The 20,928-nt window shown below is 37.4% G+C and overlaps 1 protein-coding gene across 5 annotated transcripts in view; it reads right to left on the bottom strand.

Moving 5' to 3' along the window:
* The window catches only part of LOC102695255 (cell adhesion molecule 2), a 698,483-nt gene extending 697,306 nt beyond the window's left edge, over positions 1-1,177 (bottom strand). For 2 of the 5 annotated variants that reach the window (XM_015342014.2, XM_015342016.2), the window contains exon 1: positions 778-1,177. In XM_015342014.2, the coding sequence (XP_015197500.1) occupies positions 778-835 (58 nt within the window). In that variant the 5' untranslated portion in view covers positions 836-1,177. The remainder of the gene's footprint in view (positions 1-777) is intronic. The other 3 variants (XM_015342017.2, XM_015342019.2, XM_015342020.2) reach the window with 2 other exon arrangements.
* Between the last annotated feature and the right edge of the window lie 19,751 nt (positions 1,178-20,928).

The following is a 20,928-nucleotide window of genomic DNA, read 5'->3' as shown; positions in this document are numbered from 1 at the left end:
TATCTTACATGTCTTATTGTGGTTATTTAAGAACTTAACTTAAAAGTTTAATAAATTGCTGCATGTCATCATTATAAATGAAATGCATCCATTTAATGCACCGTAAATGATGGAACATCCTGATGCTCAATGTGTAAAGCCCAGATCCCGTTGCAGTTAGCATAATGTTAATGCGCTAGTTAAGTAGCAAACACAACCTATCCTTTAACAACGCTTCATTAAAATCTACAACCAGCAAAAAGAAAAAAATACTCTCATCACCCGCAAACAAAAAATGTAAGTTTTTTTATAGATTTTTCCCAAGTTAACGTATAACCATTTTCATTTTTACTGCTTTCGCCTCTGAGATTTGATTTTTTTAAACTAGGAAAATACTGTATCCAGTATCAGGGGTTCACCTCCATTTTAATATAATCGTCCAAAGAAATGCTCTGATAACTTGCTTAATTTCAATTACTTAAAATGTGATTAGCGTTAATACATGCTACGCAATGCTTAACTGCTTAATCTTATGCTTTTGTCTTTTGCGAAATAAGAACATTCCACGTTATTTTGCTTTTAATTACGATGATGTTTTGGGAGCCTGCAGCCTAACAAAATGCATTTTTTATCAAATGAAAACATTAGAATTGTCATTCCATCACATCTTAAAGCATTCGTTATAAAATACCCCTATACCCTCTCGCATCCAACGTGCAAGGATTATAATTGGAAAAGTCTGAAGAGTCTGGCCAAAACCTATATCGCAAGTCGTTTAACTTTAAAGTTTTACTTTACCTTTTAAAACGATCCCACAGAAGCTGTAAAGAATAAGTAAATGCTGCTTGAGAATCATTCTTCTCCTTTCCTTCAGCTAAGTGAGCTGGCAACTCGTCTCGCTTCTTTTCCTTATGAAGACTGTGGTGTATCCAGGTGAGGCGTGCAATTTAAACAGTGGAGAATTATACGCTCCTGTGCGAATGGTGATGTTTGTCAGGTCCCACAGTTCTCCCGATCCTGGCGCTGAGACACCGTTACTGTGACTGCTTGCTAAGAGATGCTCTTGCTATGAAACAGAGAAGTGCAGTTTCAGCCTCCCTAGCCCAGGAGCCGCAGCAAACCGAGTCCCGCCTACGTATTTGACAGATGAAGACGCTTCACCAATAGCGGGCGCCTACAAATATTCCACGAGCTGTGGCTTTGGAAACCGCTGGGCGAGAGAAACCCAGGGAAAACAAAGAGCAGGCACTGAGCTGTTCGCGGAGATTGGCATGCACAATGTCCAATTCAAACTCGCCTTTGCGCTTGATTATCCAGTAATTTCAAGGTAAAGGCAACCGTCCAGTATCGGATCCTGTGAGACTTATTAGCAGGTGCTCCGCCTTGTTATATGGTTGCTGGCAATTGTAACCCAATCAGAAGCGTTGAAGTTAAGATTAGCACGGTTAAAATAAAGATTCCCCTTCTTACTTGGGAAGGACAAGTGTGTTTCTGAAAGGACAGTGACAGCTCACGCTGCTAGAGGAACCAAACCTTGAATTCAAAGTTTATTCAAGTTTACCGCTCGTTTGCCTAAAGAAACAGCGTGTACCGTAAATTAAATTACACCTCATATCATGCGATATTTACTATTTACTGAACTCTCAGTATTTGATTTGCCTTTCCGCCCACAGTATTACCACGTACAGTAAACAGGTACCTTGCCCTTTGTTCACTTCGGAACTCTCACGATGTCATAGTGTTCTGAACAGTTAAACATTTTCATTTCTGAAAGCGCACATAGTTTAAAACATGTTCGGTTGTAAAATTATAGATAGATAAGACTTTATTGATCCCGAAGGGAAATTGATTATATACAGTATATATACACACAGTATATAACTTAATTTGACTTTATCTAATCTGAATTATGGCAACGTAAAAAAAATTAATGCTTTAGCAGCACAATTGAACTCAGATCTAAATTGGTGTAGCGTTGACAACCGCCTCCCTTTCTCTTGGACTTTTTTTTCTACCCCACATTTACTCTTGAGTAAATTGGACCATAGCTCATTGTTATTCCTACTTTAAGTGCGTCTATTATTGTATATCTACTGTATACAGAGATGTACCCACGGTAATATGATTGTTTATAGACAGTTACAGATGGGTCCATTCCACTATGGCGTTTGGAAAAACAAATTAATCCAAGTGCGATAACACATGGTCACAGACTGTAATGTTAAGTATCGATAGATCCATGGCTTTGGCATTTTGGTATGAGCACAACACGTGTTTTATTACTTAGTCTTAACTTTTAACACAACCTTTCTCAACTTTTATCCAGGTAATTGAATACATGCGTCTTTTCTGTCTGCGTAATGGTATGGAGAACTTTACCACTGGTAGGGAAATGTTTAATGTTTAAAAAAGCATTTTCATTCAGTTTCATGAACGGCTGTTTGTTCTTAAACTCATACAGTTAGTAACTCTTTCAAAATTCCTCTTTAGTATTTTCCTGCAGCATTTTATCAATCCAGTATAATCCGTTAAACTGTCAGTTTAACTTTTTTCTTTCTTGCAGTACTATTCTAGGCAAACATTGGAACTTAAATTTACTAAGTTACAGATTACGTATTTTGGAGAAAAAAAGAAACAGTATCTGTGAACTCTGAATGCAAATTTGCCAATTCACCTTTAAAACAGTTTATTGAAAACCGGTTTTATATTCCCTTAAAATATACTTCCTTGGCTGAGCTTCTGGCATTTGCTGACTGATTTGTAAAATGACAAGATTTGATCGTTGCTAATTTTAGTATTGTCTATGTAAACGTGTGTTAGTACTCTGCATATTTTTGTTTTCAAAACACTATATTCTTTAGTGAAAAGTCACATTCTATTTCATCAGGATAGATGTACAGCAGAGGTGATCAGAAAGAAGGGTCAGATTTGTGAAAATTTCTACATCTTATAAAACTAGAAAAACAATGCAATGTGTTGCAAAAAGAAAGCAATGAAGTTCTGTTCTGATTTTTCCATTTTATACATGTTCCAGAAGGTAGAGTTTTGCACTTTACATTACAGGAAAAATCATCTGAAAATGCACTATAAAGACTTCATTGTCTTTGTTGTTTTCACTGATTTATTATAAGAGATTATTATAAGTGATAAGTGATATGAGCAAAAACACATTAAATGTAAACTTTACTAGAATAACAAATAGCTTCTACTTTAGGTATAGACACTTTGTTTTTTTTCTTATTTTGACTTTACAGCAGAAGAGCATGCACAATACTCAGTCTATAAGGTGCTTTTCAATGCTTCTTGGTAGAGAAGAAAAGGTATTTTTTACAGTTTTTTGTCCAGCAATATTTTGCCATTTCAGTCCCTAATTTCACACTTGCTATTTGACCTAGGTAGTTCTCATGTTGGCATGATATCCCACCCAAGCAGCCTCTCTTCTTTTTATGTACTTGTAGAAGACAAGACCATGATATCTACAGTAAGAATATTAACTTGGTCGATACATGTTTGTATCCCAGGGGGTTGGGGAATGGTTACAGTCCCTGTCCAATTTCTAAAATATCCTGAATCCTAAAGATTTTCAATGTACTGTCCAATGCAACAGTTTTCTATTATTTATTAGACAGAATAACATTTCTTCTTTTTTCATTTTCAAGTACTTGGTGTTGCAATGTTAACATTTAAGAATAAAATGTGGATCACAGTGCAGTTTCCGTAATGTGCAATGTTTACATTCAGAGTGTTTTTATATCCTAGGCACATTTGCATATGCTTTAGGTAAATGTGTATACAAAAACAGAAATACAGCTAACTTTGTTAGTTATTTCTTTGAATTTCAAAGAAATGTAAGTTTTGGCTAGAGCCATATCACCCTGAAACTCACAACTGGCAACACACTGAAGCAAAGCAGGTGTGAGTCTGCTCAGTACCTGGATGGGAGACCTCCTTGGAGAAACTAAGGTTGCTGCTGGAAGATGTATTAGAGGGGCCAGTAGGGTGTGTTAACCCTGCAGTCTGTGTTGGTTATAATGCCCCAGTATAGTGACGGGGAAACTGTACAGCAAAAAAACACTGTCCTTCGGATGAGACATAAAACTGTCCTGACTTTCTGTTGTCATTAAAAATCCCAGGTTGTTTCTCAAAAAGAGTAGGGATATTATCCTGGCCAATTTTCCCATTTGCCTTTACCAACCATGGCCTCCTAATAATCCCCATCTATGAATTGGCTGCATTACTCTGTTCTCCTCCCCACCGATAGCTGATGTACTGTATGGTGAGCATACTGTCTGTACTGTGGCTGCCGTCGCATCATCCAGGTGGGTGCTACATATTGGTGATAGTGGAGGGAAGTCCCCATTACCTGTAAAGTACTTTGAGTTTACAGAAATTCCTTATATAAATGTAAGTAACAACAACAATGATATGCATAATAATTATGTTTTGGTTAACAAAATGGGTGTATGTACTGTAGATGGATGTTTTGTTTTTTAACTAAAGCAAAGAAACAATGAGATATTTTCAAAAACCATATGCCAAAACATTGAAAATTCTTTCCATTTGCCATTTGTATTTGACATTTTTGGAAGCTACATCCATGAAGTAGCCTACTCAACATTTGTCTTGGATTTTATAACTCGTTCCAGGATATTTTAGCAGATGTCTGAAGCCATAGAAATACTGAACGGCTAATGTGGTAGCAATTGCAGAGGATTTTGTGGATTTTCTCAAGCAACATTTCAAACTTGTTTGCCACTTGGAAGTTGTATTATCATCTTTAGATTCTTGAGAACGGACACTTCTGTTCCAAGAAACAGTGCAAAGGCCAACAAATCTGACTGCTTGTGCGAACACATAGTGGACAGTAAAACATCCCTTTGGCTGTACACTTTAACAGATTTTCAAGATTTTTACATTCCTGACATTTATTTATCAAAGACTGAATAGCTAGCCGAAGCTACTGCTTACTCTCAGGTTATTGCACAATTAGCTATTTTGTCATTAATTTAATTAAAGGTAAAAATTAAGTGAAGTAACTTGCTATTTTCAAAGGTTACTTTTTGAAATCTGCAGCACCGAAAACAGGTAAAAATGATCACCCACAAAAATAACTAAAATAAAAGCAAGATTTAAACATTGGCATGCTTACAGGAAGTTGACTGAGAATTTTTAAAGGTAACATTTTGATACATTTTTCCAGACAGTGGTTTCCACAGAAAACCTGAATAAAAGTCAAGTGTCCTTCAAATAGACTGCTTTAAAGGTCACCAATCAGTACAAAATAAACATGTTTCATAGGCTTCTTTAACCGATTAGAGAAGTGATCATGCAGTCATCATGCCTTAAAATGTGTAGAAATTGCTTTGTATTTAGGGAGTACCAAGCATCTCTGTGAGGAGTTCCCAATGTATTAAATATTTGAGAAACTGTCATTTCCTGAGCTGTGGTGTGGCTAGAAAAAAGTGAGTGGTAGAATTTAAGAAGCTATTTCATGTCACTAATATTTTAAAATAAGACAAACCTTCATGGCAAATGCATAGGTAGGTACTTTATTATTAATCCCATGCAGGAAATTCAAGTAATGAGATGATTTAAATATTCAAATAAAAATGCATTTGAAAATTTATTGTAAAATATATTGCAATCATTTGGTAAGTATAGTCAGGAACAGAAACTTTGGACTCAAAGACTCATGTTGCTTTGACTTTAGCAAAGTATACTGTTAGAATTTCTGTTTAAGCTTGTCTCAGCTGCTACATCAGCTTAGTAGGCAACATTAAAATCAATGATGCACAACTTTTAAAATGTTTCAGTTGTTATCATGTTGTGCAATCCAGGCTGGTGACATTAGATCCAGTATTTGCTTTCCCAAGTTTGATGGTGAAATAGGAACTCTCTCTTGTCCATATTTGGTAAACCTGCAATAGCTTTGAAAATGGGATAAACAGTTCCATTACACTGAACTTTTGATAATGTTTTTCAGTGGATTTCCCAATGCTGCCCAGCGAATGTTTTGCATAGAAAAAAAGAGTATACAGTATATGTTAATTTTAACTTACAGGTGGAACAATTAGGTAGTCTTTTGAGACAACTAAACAGTTTTCATCCACAATCTGATATTGTATTGTACAATATGAGCTAGTTATAAGGTTTTGTACAGTGAATCAGTTTGTGTTTGTCAATCCTAGCAACTTTGATCTGGTGCTTTGCATGATTCTTTGCAAGACATTGCACCTTCTGGAAACGTGCTTTATAGGGACTCTGATAAAATCCAATTGTTAAATCAGGCTATTTCATCTATAGTACAGATAACTGAAAAGAATCCATGAGAACAAGCCAGCATGCATGGAATTGGAAATCACTTCAGTTGAAACAACCACATAATCAAGGTCTTCAGACTATGGATGTCCAAATATCAGCTGGCACAAATTAAGTCTTAATGCCCAAGATACAATTGAGTCACTGCTTTTTTGAGTACTGGTGATTTTCTCACTGGTAAACTTTAATTCCACTCACATTTAGATTGATTAATTGAAACCAATTTCACAAAATATTCTGTATGTAAAATTCCTCTACACCGTTGTCCATTGAATTTGTAAACTTTTTTGCGGTCATTAAAAAAATCCATTATGACAACAGAATTTCTGAATGTTGTAAATTCCAATATTTATGTTGAAGGTTCTGAGAATTGCAAGCCAAAAATGAACAATTTTTGGCCTTTTTTGGCTCTGACCTCTACAAATGATATATTGATGACTGCGTCGGTGCTGCCACATGCTCCAACAATCAGCTTAAGTTCTTCCTGCACCATTTCACCAACTTCCACCCGTCCCTCAAATATACGGTTAACATATCTTCCACTACTCTTCCGTTTCTAGACATCAACTTCTCTATCAACTACCCCCGACTGTCCACTTCAGTTTATTACATACCCACGGATTCACACAGCTACCTCCTGTACAGCTCATTTTTCCCCAACCACACTAAAAACTCTCTTCCTTTTTCACAGTTCCTTAGGTTACGACGATTATGCAGCGACGACATCGACTTCGAGAACCAAGCCCTCGAAATGTACTCATTTTTCAACAACAGAGGATACCCCAGCAGTGTGATTGACAGGGCCCTTGCCCGAGCCAAAAACACCCCCCGGACCATCAACGCGATCAGGAACTCCCGCCGTAACAACCGCATTCCTTTGGTGCTTCCTTACCACCCTAACACACTTCCTATCCCCAGGACCATTAACCACAACTTTTCCATCCTACAGGATGATCCCTCCATTGGGGACCTCTTTTCTGATCGCCCTATCATCTCATATCGCTGACCACCTAATCTGTGTAACCTCCTTGTTCATAGCTCCCTTGACCGCCCTCAACAACCATTCACACCAGGCACTTTCCCTTGGAACAGAGCTCGCTGTGTCACCTGTAAGTACACAGCCACCACCACACTCATTCAAGGCCCCTCAGGACAATTCCGGATCACCCAGACAGCATCTTGTACCTTCAGCAACCTTATTTACTGTATCTCTTGCAGTAAATGCCCAGCCATCTACATTGGAAAACAGGAAGGAGACTCGGAGACCGCTTCAGAGAACACGTCAGGGCTGTGAAGATTAAAGATCTCTCCAAGCCCATTGTTTCTCATTTCACCTCTGACGGCCACAACCACTCTAATCTCTCCGTCTGTGTTCTCAAAGATGGTTTTCCGAACTCATACATCAGAAAGACCACCGAAACTAAAATTATTCTGCAGCTAGGATCACACATTCTCCCTTTCCTTTTCTTTTAAATTTTCTCCATTCATTGGAAGTTTCATTTCACACCTCTCTGCACCCATTCTGACTTCACACCTCTTGATTGGCCTCTCTTTCTGCCCCCTGCTCCCGCCTCTCACTCCTCCTCCCTCCCAGCCTTTGTTCTCCCGCTACTTTACCTTTGCCTACTGCCCTGTCTCTCTCACACCTGAAGAAGGCTCCACGGCCGAAACGTTGTTCTCTTTCTTCTTTTTTTCAGCATGGAATAAACCTATTACTTGTTCCTTTGCAGCCTATGCATGCTGACGCAGCTACCCACCTGAAAAATGAACAATACTACTTTAACTGGAAACTAAGCAATAATCTATTGTCTACAGTTCTTTACAAATGGAAAAAACAGATGGCAATTGATCAATTGTTTCACTCTATAGAAGACTTGTACTGTAGGTATAGTAAGATATATATTCAAATAAAACAAAGAAGGGTGTGTTGTATAGCTGCTCAAATGTAAAGAAAGAACATTTTTGCAGTGAACAGTTCTAAAATGTTTTTGAGCTGAATACAGTGTTGAATCTGATTTGTATTCAATAAATGCACTCCACCTTTATTTGTTTAATGGGTGGATTATCTGCCTATTTGTTTCCATCCCTGTATGGGTTTTATGGCATTTAGAAGCTCGAGTGCTGAGTAGTCATGCCTTTTTATTTTTAATGCTAGGAAAAAAGTTATAAGAACAAAGTCAAAGTTTAAAATTTACTGTGTACCAACATGAATACCTCATAAGGAACAGATTGAAGGTTAAGAATGGAAGAGGTTATTTATTTAATCTTTTTTAAAAAATAGCTAAATGATACAAGAATATTATCAACTATTTTCTTAATGGATTTCACAGAAGCTAGAAAGTTTGCTCCAACCCTGTCTGTGAAGAGAACTGGCTCCTGTTTTTTTGTTCTCCTCTGAAGCTTAACGTCTTAGACTTCTTGTACTCTATAAGCCTAGAACATTTGAAAGACCCCCTGTTTTCAGTTTTAAATGCACTTCCACTTAGTTTCCCTTGCACCCTCTGGTTTGTAAAAGCTACCACCCCAGATGGTGTTTTACTGTCATGCAGCAGTACATTTTTATGGTATTCTAATTTGTATTCTTCACTTGAACGAATCAAAAAGCTGGTGCTGGACCACAATTTGTGCCGCCTAAGTTGAACTAAGCTTTATCAATTCAATTTATTTGTATATAGCGCCTTTCACAACAAGGTTGCCCCAAGGCGCTTAACAATGCAAGTGACCATACATTTTGTTAATACCGAACAGAAAAGACCAGAAGACAATGGAGGAGAGGAACCAAAAAACTCCTTAGTAAGGAGAAAAAAAAACCCTAGGGGTCCAAGGTCAACTGGTTGCCCAACCTCTTTGGGCATGCTAACATTATATAATTAAAAAAAGGAAATAAATTAATGAAGGTTTTAATCCATCCATCATGTCTTCTGTATGTTAGTACTCTATACAGATCTCTGTAGACCAGTAAATTCCTCCTAAACGATGCAGCAGGCTATGATGTAAGGTGTGAGTAGGCTCGGGTGAAGTAATAGTTTTTCAGTCTGCACTTGAATACTGCGATTGACTAGGCATCCCGAATATGGGGTGGGAGTCTGTTCCATAAGCTAGGGGCCCTGTAACTAAAGGCTTTACTGCCAACTGTTATTTTATTAATGCGTGGAATATGGAAAAGACCTGCATTCTGTGATCTAAACAGGTGACATGGATGGTAAACATTAATAAGTTCCTTAGATAGACAAGTGACTGACCTCTGAGAGCCTTGTAAGTACTGTAAGGAGAAGGATTTTGAAGTCTGCCCTGTACCTGACAGGAAGCCAATGAAGAGAGCTTAGTATGGGGGTTATATGGTCGTACTTTCTGCTCCTAGTAACAATTCTAACTGCTGCATTCTGAATTTGCTGTAAGGTGTTGAAAGAGTGTTGGGTGCTCCCTGATAATAGGGCATTGCAGTAGTCTAACCTGCTGTATACAAGAGCATGTATTAATTTCTCTGTCTTGAGTGGAGAGAAACTGCCTTAGTTTTGCAATATTTCTTAACTGTAGGAAGCATGTTTTAGATACTGTTTTAACATGAGAGCTACATGAGAGCCTTGTGTCTAATATGATGTCTAGGTTATGTGCTGAGTGTTTGAGGCAAATTTTTAAATCCTCTGAGTTAAGTGCTGAAGTTACAGTATTGTTGCCTCCAAAAAAACAGTACCTCAGTTTTATCACGTTTATCAGCTTTATCACTCTTTACATCATTGTAGATCTTGAATCATTGGATGATTCTGGGATGAGTAATTGCTTTGTAATAGAGCCATTGAGCCTGTATCTTGTATTGATGACCATCAAAGCAAATACCCTTTATTCCAACATGAAATAAACCTTAAAAGAAAACAAACATAATATTACCCCAGGAATGACAAGAAGCATTTGGTAGATTTTAGCATTCTGAGCGGAGATAAATATTAGTTTCTATATCCAAGGTTCATTAAGATTCATGCACTTAGAGATGGCCATCATAGTTTGCTCAACAGGTGGTTATCAGAGACTTGGTCTCTTATAGTTTCATCAATGGCTAACAGTATTTGATAGTTTGTACAAGCTGTGCTGGCCTGGTTACAAACATATCAAGTGTTTCCCCTACTGCTGCTGGCCTACCTGTCTAAAAATACGTCTTGCAAAGGTTGTTCTTTTTCTGACTTTAAATAAACATTTGACTTGGCAGGAGATGTTCTTTAAAAAATTAAACTTTTGCCACATCTCCAAAGCATCATATGGCCTGGAGCCAAAGATTTAATTAAACATCAGTGCATTTTCTTTTTTGTCACTTGTTGACCCCTTTGCTGTTACACAGTAATCAACTGGTCTTATGCAATTTGCATACCTTTGAGAACAAGTTTCTTGATCAGGTTTAATGCAGGAAGGTCCCAGGATTGTTACTAAATTGACCTATTTTGACTTTCCCTTTCAGCACTGTTTTCTATTAACATGAAAATTGCAATCATAGACAACATGCATATCATTCGTATTTGTTTCCTGTTTGCACATACTGCATCATTCAATTCCTTCAGAGTACAAACTATATATCCCTGTATCTTAATATAATATAATAAGATGTAGTATATAATTATATACAGTAATATAATTTTTCATTTTGATAAGTACAGTATTCAAACATGAAACTCGGAGCTCATTCAATCTAGTGGATCTTGGTACTAGTACTTAAACACTATAACCTATTAGGTTTAACATCTGTCTTGAGCACTTGTACTGTAAAGCTGAAGGTAACTGACCATTGGTGGTAGAAGAGAAAGTGGATTTTCATAGAGGTGGGAAATCCACCTCTTTTTATAGAGAAGTAAAATAGTGGATCCCAAAGCATACACAATTCCAAATTGTAACTTGAGATGCTTGCCTCCACATGGAGAGGAAAATATCTGTTAATTTCAAAACAGATACTCTATGTGATGTTGGTGACTGTCTTTACTAAAATTGTAACTACTGGCTCTAGAAATTTGCACGAAAACATTTTGCTTAAAGTGCGGTATATTGGACCGAGTGGCGATATTACAGTCGGATTTAATCAACAGTTCTATAGTCCTTGGATCTAGGACAGGTCTTATATATTGCCTGTTATATAAAATTGATCTAAACGTATTTGTTTCAGATCTTTACAGTTTGATATAATCTCATTGGTTATAGCCAATCAGTCCTCCAGAAGTGGCCAGCTGCTGTCCTTGAGTGCTGCACTGTTGGTGTTTTTGGTTCAGATGATCTCTGAACTTCATGTGCTGAAGTGTTCAGAATGATTTATTTTTAGAAATTAAAGGGTGATTAATAAAACTTGGAAAAACAAAATGACCTTCCTTGATTGCCCTGCTTTAAGTTGATCAATATACTGTAATTGATTTCTTCAGGTGTTAGTCTTGATGACTTAGAGACCTACTTATAAACCACAGTTGCGAACACATTCTAGACCTCTGGCTTTTTCAAAATGCTGCTTACTTTATATAACTAAAAGATGCATTTGAGTTGAGTATGGTGACACTGATGTGCTATTATAAGTTTGACATGATACATAAACAAGTTTCTTAAGGCGGAATCATTTATGGTTCAGCTTAAGACTTTCAACCAAGAGGTGGACGAAGTGTATGGTGTGGACTTTCCACCATGGTTCTGTTGCTTTACACAAAATACAAAGATTGCAGCTCAAAGCCTGCTGGTACAAACCAAAGAAAGCACAACAATAGCTTCCAACTTTCATGCAATGATCTTAGTAATTTTTTTTTTTTTTTGAAGATTCTGTACAGGGGCATATCAAGGCAGTCATTTAATGTGATGAGATTTCAGAAAGAAAACAAAACATGTTCCTATAAGGGTGAAAATCTTGACGGGAATCTGGCAGGTTCCAGAATGGCTCAGCCTATTTTCACTTTGAGTGTATGTTGAGCCCTAAGATCCAGATGTTGTGGGTTGAAGCCTGAGTCATATCATTAGCTGACTATGATGAGGATACTCTATGTGGTAGTGCATGATGGGCTCAACACTTCCAGTGGCTTGGTTGGGATCGTTTGGGATGAGCTTTCTTGGGTTTTGGTAAAACACTGACCCCTGCAGCATTCTAGAATGATGAAATCTGTGAGAGACATACTGTACAGTACAAATGTTCTACTGGCACTCAAGAGATGATCCCTCCTTCTCTCTTATGGATACAGGAGCCAGTTATGTTGACAGCTAGGAAAATAAGCAGGGAATATAGTTCCAACTTTAAAAAATGTAAAATTGAACTTAAAGATCATTCATATTTGAATTCTGCAATATAGCAGTAAGATATTTGCTACACTTTAATCCTTGGGATAGAATAATGGTACCAAAAAATCCTGATGCAAACCACTTTAGCAACGGCAGCAAGTGCGCCAATACACTCTCGACACACCGGCCATCGGTGGGGAGGAGATCAGAGTGATGAAGACAATTCATAGATGGGGATTTTTAGGAGGCCATGATTAGTAAAAGCCAGGGGGAAATTCGGTCAGGATGCCAGGGTTAACACCCCTATTCTTTTCGAGAAGCACCCTGGAATTTGCAGTGACCACAGAGAGTCTCATTTGAAGGACGGCTCCTTTTGTTTTTACAATACGGTGTCCCCATCACTATGCTGGGGCTTTAGGATCCACACAGACCACAGGGTGAGCACTCCCTACTGGTCTCACTAGTACCTCTTTCGACAGCAACCTTACCTTTCTCAGGAGGTCTCCCATCTAAGTCCTGCTTAGCTTCAGTGGGTTGCCAGTTGTGAGCTGCATGGTGATATAACTGCTGGCTATTTAAGCAAAACGAATCTTTACATTCAGGAACAGCTTTTAAATTTGAAATTTGTCTTGTGTCAAAATGTCCTGGTGTTATGGGACCAGGAAGCAATACTTTGGGCTGGGGGATTACCCATGACAGAGGTCTTCTACTATAGTGACTAACAATTTGAGCATTTTTAGAGGTATGGGCTTTTATTAGCTGGGAAATCACTGGCCTGCTGTGCACAAATGTCCTTAGGTTAAAGACCTAGAGTCCCAATGGCTGAGCTATTGTCAGGAAAGGCAGTACATGTCCGCTCTTTAATGATAAAGCCTAGCAGTATGCTCCAAGTTTGAAAGTAAATACATAATGTAGCTCACCGAGGATTGCTCACTCAGTCATGTTCAATCAGAAACCCAATCTTCTTTCAACAAATGACTGAACAAGTTACTTGGATCAATGAGCTATGTGTAGCCAATTAGATGAGCCCAACATATTCCTCCTATTTGTAAGCTTTGTCTTATGTTTGTAGCATTGCACATTAAGATTGATGTATACTGTACACAGATTTAATCTTTGCATCCTCTTGCTACCTCAAAACATAGAAGTACAGGCTTCAGCTTAGATATCATGTCATGTCCTTGTCCACTAGACATTTCCCATGGCTATTAGGCTCATTCTCCGCTATGAAGACGTCTACAACATCTGTCCCTGGAACATTAAGAATGTATTTCTGCTTGAGATTCTGAGTTTCTCTGTCATACCTTTCTCTACGATTGTCTGTAATAGCAAAGAATTGCATGTTCTATTTGCACTCTATCAAGGGGCACCAGCTGGATGCAAAATGCAGTAGCTAGAATTCTCTTTGCTAACAAGCAGCATAAACTTACAACTCCACATCTGGCTCAGTTTCAGTCTGCCTTTTAGATGTCAAATCTTTTGAATCTCTTATACTTACCCAGCACTTCATAGATTTACTATTAATTACACTTATCTGCTGACCTCTTCTGACTATATACAGCCACAACTGTAAGCTTCTTTGGACTTTATCCCAAAATGGTTTACTTTTGAGGGACACTCTAGTTCTGTGTGCCTGTTCGAATACCGTACAGCATATACACAGCACTAATTTCATGCAACAAAATGAAGGAATTATGTACTGACATAAAGATGCCACTAATGTATGTGTTTATTCCTAAATATGACCCTGTTTAATTTAAATTGATACTGTAAATGTTGTGAAATATTCAATTTTACATAGACTTTTGACTTTTGATCAGTAAAACCACCTTCTTTATTTCCTCTCTTCATTCCCACCTAAGAAAATTAGTTTTTAGTGGGGTAAAATAAGTTGTTTAAAAGGACTGAAATAAAAAAGAGTAAATAAAGGACACAACCAGCTGTTATTGTTTCACAAATCTAGATTTTATGCATCGGTGTGCCATAAAAACTGGATTTCTGTCTAGCCTAATCATAATCCACATATCGTGGGAATTTTTAAATGATTTACTTGCTCCAATCCGTCTGTAATTAAATATTTATATCAGTCTACATTATATATTTATGCACATTAAAAGCATACTAACCTAATGTTCATATTCTAAAAACACAGCCTTAAAGCACACCACTATCAAACAATGCAAAATGCTAAATAAAGCTTTTTTTTAGGATTTTGAAAAATGTTTTAGAAAGTATTATGCTTTTTAAAATTGCCATTTTCCAGTCAAACAAAAGGTAAATACAGTATGAGTTATACATGATGGTATTATGTTATCCCAGGTTTCTGAGGGTTGTCAGTTGTTCTCTGAAGAGTACTTTAACTACTGACTTAATCTCAGGTACACATACTGTAACAGTGAAAGAACAATACATTTCATGACAGTTTAATCAAGACAAAATTACTGAGACTGGAAGGGAGAATGTAACAAATTTTTGTTTGCTGTTTGTCTGACTTAAACCTTTTTACGTTCTTCAGGGTATTTTTCAGTTACATCAGCTTTGCTCCCAGAATGCATTTCTGGCCACCTGAAGGAACAAAGGAAGATTTTCTTTCTTATCAGAATTTATTCTTACTGTAGATTTTTTACCTTCTCGGGGTTAGTTATAACCAAAAACAATTCAAGATAAGCAAGTAGCCAGATTTTACATTAAATTATTGCTCTGTTTTTTTTTGCTCTAAGTTAAAGGTGTTTGGATGTCAACTTTAATGATTTGATATTCCACCAAGCACAAATCCTGAAACTAAATCTTCACATAGTTGGTTGTAGTGTGTGTTTATATATGATATGCATCTTTTTTTCTCCTACTGTCTAATATAGTGCCTTAATGTCTAAATACAGTTTAGCTAATGACTCTACATAGAATTTAAAGTGAAGTTAAATAACTGAGTTGCTTTTTAGAAGTTTGTTGGTCATTTAGTCGCAATTGTAATTTGGGGACTAAACAGTTTTTTTTCTGCATTTTTTTTCACATTTCTGTATAATTTAGTATTTAATTAGATGGGTATATTTCTTTTGCTGTGTCGAATTTTGAAACCCACTTCTTTAGGGAAATTGTGCATACAGACAAGACAGCATACCACTGGAAACTCTGCACTCTTCTCTGTGCAGTGTCTCCAGGCATTGATATGTGCAACTGCTACCAGGCCTTACTTGAGATTAGACTGGTGATCAAGCTTCAATCAAACTGGACAGCTTCACACAGACCAGGATTTTGAAGTTGTTCTGAGATTGAAGGCAATACTAATATATATCTGAGACCAAGGCAATACTACCTACATTAATCCTTAAATTCTTGTCACAGATCAGACTGAGAACAGGTGGTCAGGTTAGAATTTGATCTGATAGGTCACTGCAAATTAGCCAACTTCTATTACTACTATTCATCAGATAACTGAAACATTTTAATTGAAGGAGAAAGTAAACGTATGGTTAAGTTTCTGATATTAGTCAAAATGATATGGCAATACTTAGTAATAAACTGTTAGTGAACATAAGGCACTCACTCAGTTTACTTTTATTTTATTTAAAAACAAAATGTTCAGGTTCAAGGTGTTTAGTTTTTCAGGATCCAAGTGACCACCCTAATGGAAACACATCTGTATAATGACAGCCTGGAAACAACATGGGAAGACTGAGTGGCTTTAGGGTAGCCAAGATCCACAGTCCTCTAAAAATTGGGAGACAGAGATAGTAGGATGTTCAGCAATTAGTGGTATAGGATAGGCAGCGTAGTGAGCAAAAGTGAGAATGTGTTTGGTGTGTTGCCTGCCTAATAATGTTACCCACAGTATGAATAAGTATGAACCATAACAAGTATTAAGTTCATGTTGGAACAAGTAACAGTGGATAGTTTGACAGTGGATAGTTTGACAATTCAGAAAGCAAATATTAGGATTTGTTTTGTAGGTGAATGACATTTACAGTGCTCTTTCCCAGCATTTTACCAGTGCCAGATGTGTTGTAGTATATGTTGTAAATAACATTATACTGTATGCAGTATAGTGTATATCTATTGTAATCATAGCCGGCCCAGGGACGCCAAATATGTAATGTTGCCATAGCCAAAATGTAAATGTAGTGGCTCTCTGAAGGCACCAGTTCTGTAGGGTTTGGGCATTTACTGGGACAATTATTAATTGTAACAGTAAATCACAAAATTGATTCTTTTGATGGCTTTAGAATCCAACCATGCAACAGAACTCAAACAACGCACACACACAGGTACTAATACACGAGGATACATTTATTAATACATAGAATATGCATATAAAACTAACAGATCTTATCGAGAGGGTTATCAGAATACAAAAGATATATATTCAATCAGTTACAAAGTGTTACACATATCAAGAGGACACACGTTCAGTATATCATTCATTTAGACCGTTTCGTAAATGAACTTGGTTATAACTTCTACATTAGATCCTAACATAACTCTTAGGAATTAAATTGATATCAACTGGTTGGGATAACAATTGAATTCTCGAGCTGTAATGCATTGAAGTTGAATACTCATCCAATCTTTGGGGATTCAGATCTCCTGCGGGCACAAAGAAACAGTTGCAGGCTGTTGCTGTCCAATCCGCGCTCTCTGGCTCGGTGCCAGGCTGTGCTGTGCGGCTTGCGACGGTGTGCTGCTGATGCTCAATGACCGGCTAGTTAGTGTTGGCTTTAACTAGCAAAGTTTGCGCACAGGAGAAAAGGTGACTGTGGGTCCCAGCAAGTCAGGAAGAGGACCGGTTCGTTCCTGATGAAGAGCTAGTTCTGAATAGTGATTCAGCTGTCCACAGTTCCGACCTGTTCACGAGGCTTGCTGCTGATGCTAACCTCGGGTGGATCCTCTGGTTACTCTCTGGCAACCTCCGCTCTAGACTCTTAGAACAAAGAAAAGTTCTGGCACTCGGACACACTGGCCGTTCCGTGGTTGTCCGGGCTGAGTCTCAGGATGGTCAGGAGGCGCGCTGCGAGAATGTCCTGCCCTTGGGAGCCTTCTGCTCCTGGGCCGTCCTGCCCTGGAAGTCTCCTTTGAATTCCCTTTAGAAAAGTCTCAGAAGTCCACTCTGAATCTCTTCCTTCTGAATCTCACAGGCTCTCTGTGTTGCCTGTTTTTACCTGGAGGAACTTCAGCTCATTGATTGGCTGAAAGTTCCATGGGCATCAGAGTCCCACGTGGGTTACTCGGCCCTACCAGTCCCTGATTGGTTGATCAAGGTGAGATATGAGTCACTTACTCCTGACACTTAGGAATGCAGTCCAGATGTCCATCTGGCACTCCCTAGACAGATAGGCGCCAATGGATGACCATTGATCATGATAGCCAGGCTTAGCTAAGTGCATCCCCCTTTGGGAGCTGTCCTAGGAAACCTTAAATCAGCCTGCATGAATAGTTTCTCTGTGGCTGCACCACAGAGATGAACAGAGAGATGAGGCCTAATTTGGGAAAGCTCAGAAACACTTAATTCTGCCTTATTAATAAGCCTCGCCGCTACACTATACAACATTGTGTTATATACTGTACTGTATATACAGCATTCAATGCTACATTTTCTGTACAACATACTGTACAGTTTTATCACTGATAACAATAATCACTGCAGGTTAGTCAGGGATGGGTCTCTGACACACTTGCATAAAAGTACCACAGTCATGTTTTGGAAGAATTAAAATGGCTTTTATTATGTAGAACAATAAAAACAAGGTCAGTTAAAGTTTTCTGAGTTATAAATACAACCTCTCAGTCTAATTCTTAAAATAAACTTAATGTGTAATGTGAAACAGAAAAGTCTATAATTTACCCATGGAAAAATCTATTTTAATAGGAGCTGTTCCCCTACTATTTCCATCACACATGTGGTGCAGTAGTTATGTTAAATGCTGCAAAATTCTGAGTTTAAACAAAGAAAATTGTAAAAACTTAAAGTATAGTTGCTTACCTGTTAAAATTCAAAATAAAGGTACAGTACCATCCTAGTGCTAGTTGATCAGAAGTTTCATTTCACAGTTTAATTTGATCTTGAACTCAGTTTTCGTATCTTGTATTTTAATATTTATGTAGCATGAACAGCCTGTAATTACCATCAAGTCTCCTATAGCTTCCAACACAGGACAAGTGTGTAAAAAAGAAAAGTCAGTAAAATGATGTTAAATTTACACTTTACTGTATAACCAGTCATTTTGAATGTTAAGGGATTATGAATGTCTACAACACTCACTCACATTCACAAAACTTCATAGAGACAAGGGAGCAAACTGCCCATAGTGTGTAATGAGATGAGGAAGGTATGCAGCAATGTAGCATTATTAATGATGGATTTTAAATTTCAACACATCAAATTGGATGGGAAATACAGACGTTCATATACAGTAAATGTAATGGTTGTTGATTTTCCTCTTAACCCTATTCATAAAGGCACCTACTAGAGGATTCTAATCTGTTTATACCACCAGAACAGAACAAAGGGTTACTCCCTTTGTTCTGTTCTGGTGGTATAAACAGATTTCATATCATGTGACAGAACCATAGAGGATTGTGACCATAATATAGTAGATCTTGTCTATTTTCAATCTTTAAAAGTGGAGTCTAAATCCTAAACTTGTGCATTAGGAAAGAACTAGTTAAATTGAGCAGTAACACCAGTCCATTGGACTCCACACACAGGAGGAATTTAAAGTCGCTAATTAACTTTGTCAACTTAGAAACTTAGTCACCAATTAACATGCACCATGCAGCCCTATATCAGCCCTATTTAATTAACCAACTAATTAAATTTGCATATGCTACAAAAAGGGGGTTAGTGGCAAACAGAATCAGCAGCAAAGGACTTATAAAAATTAACAATCTTAAAATATTTGGCAAATGGAATAGAAAGTAATTCACGTAGGAAGATGAACATTAGAAAATGTACATACAGTATATCACATTGATAATTCTGAGCTGTACTAAAATACAGCATGTATGAAAGGCATCTGGGCTGATCTGGATACAGTACTGTATGTCCTCATCCAAAATAATGCAGGGAAGCAATTAAGGAAATTTAATTTTTGTATACTTATATGGTAAGGAAACGGATGAAGTTTTGCTCTACCTTTATACAGTGTTAGCTCCCATTTGTATTCGGTTTTCATCACAATAGAGCAAAAAGGATATTATTGCCTTAAAAAGAGTTCAAAGAAAAGGAACAAGGATGATTCTTGGTTTCAGGGGATTTTTTAGCAAACCTGTTAAATGAGCCTGAATCTCTTCAGTTTAAAACAAAGGAGATTGAAACAGAACTTGAAATACTGTAAGTATAAAATATCCTTAGGAGTACACAGAGGCGTCATCCCGAAGGAAATGATTCAGACTCTGTAGCAAAAGGGCAACAAGGGGTGAATTGGAAAACTAGGCAGAGAACATGAAATGCATTTTTGCACAAAGAGTTGTGGGTGTCTTCCTGCAATGTGGATCCTTCAGGAAGCATCAAGATTAAATTTTATATTGACTTATCAAACAACAAATGAGCCTCTTCACTGCAATCTTTGCTGTGCTTTTAAGTTTTTCTATGCATTTTTAGAAATAATTAATTAAAATTATTTACAAAGAAAATTGTACATATTTAAACAAAACAATGTCTAATTAATTTGAACTCCTTTTCAAATTTAAAACTTCTTAAAGGCTATGAGGGAAATACATCCAACTGAAATTACAGATATTAGATATGACAGGGGGACTAGCGTCATGTCCAGGGTGTATCTTGCCTCATGACTATTGCTTGCCAAGATAGGCTCTGGCTCCCCCATGACACTGAATTGGATGTCGCGGATAGAAAATAGATAGATGGAATTATACTAGCATATCTGGATAAAAGCCTATACAACTGGAAGGGTCTGTTTAATAAAATTATCTGCTCATATTTTTTTCTAAGTAGGCTTTCCTTTTATACTTTTGTATAAAATATCTGATAAGAGCGCATCAATCTCTGGCACATTCACCACCCGGAACTGGAATATCTAATTCCAAACATTATCACTGATGGCTACTTCTTTTATCAATGTTGTCCAGTGACAGTTGTGTAGCATGGCCCATGCCACTGTTCTTTTTGCTGAGTGTTGAAACCCATTGCCAAGGCTGAGGCAGTTTAAACAAGCTTTTAAGGTCCCAAAGGCCCATTCTGTCACGTTCCTGCTGGTACAGTACACTTCATTACATGATCTCTCAGCTTGCTGTTGCTAATTCAGAATGGGAGTGCAAAGCCAAGATTTCAAGAGGAACCCACTTTCGCCTGTAGAGATTTTATAACATGAATACATGTTAATAATAATTATAATAATAATTGCTTACACTTATATAGCACTTTTCTGGACACTCCACTCAAAGCGC

Source organism: Lepisosteus oculatus, chromosome 5 (genome assembly GCF_040954835.1).
Source record: "Lepisosteus oculatus isolate fLepOcu1 chromosome 5, fLepOcu1.hap2, whole genome shotgun sequence".
Lineage (NCBI taxonomy): Eukaryota > Metazoa > Chordata > Actinopteri > Semionotiformes > Lepisosteidae > Lepisosteus > Lepisosteus oculatus.
The sequence above is the reverse complement of the archived record's forward strand: the minus strand, read 5'-3'. Positions and strand labels throughout refer to the sequence as shown.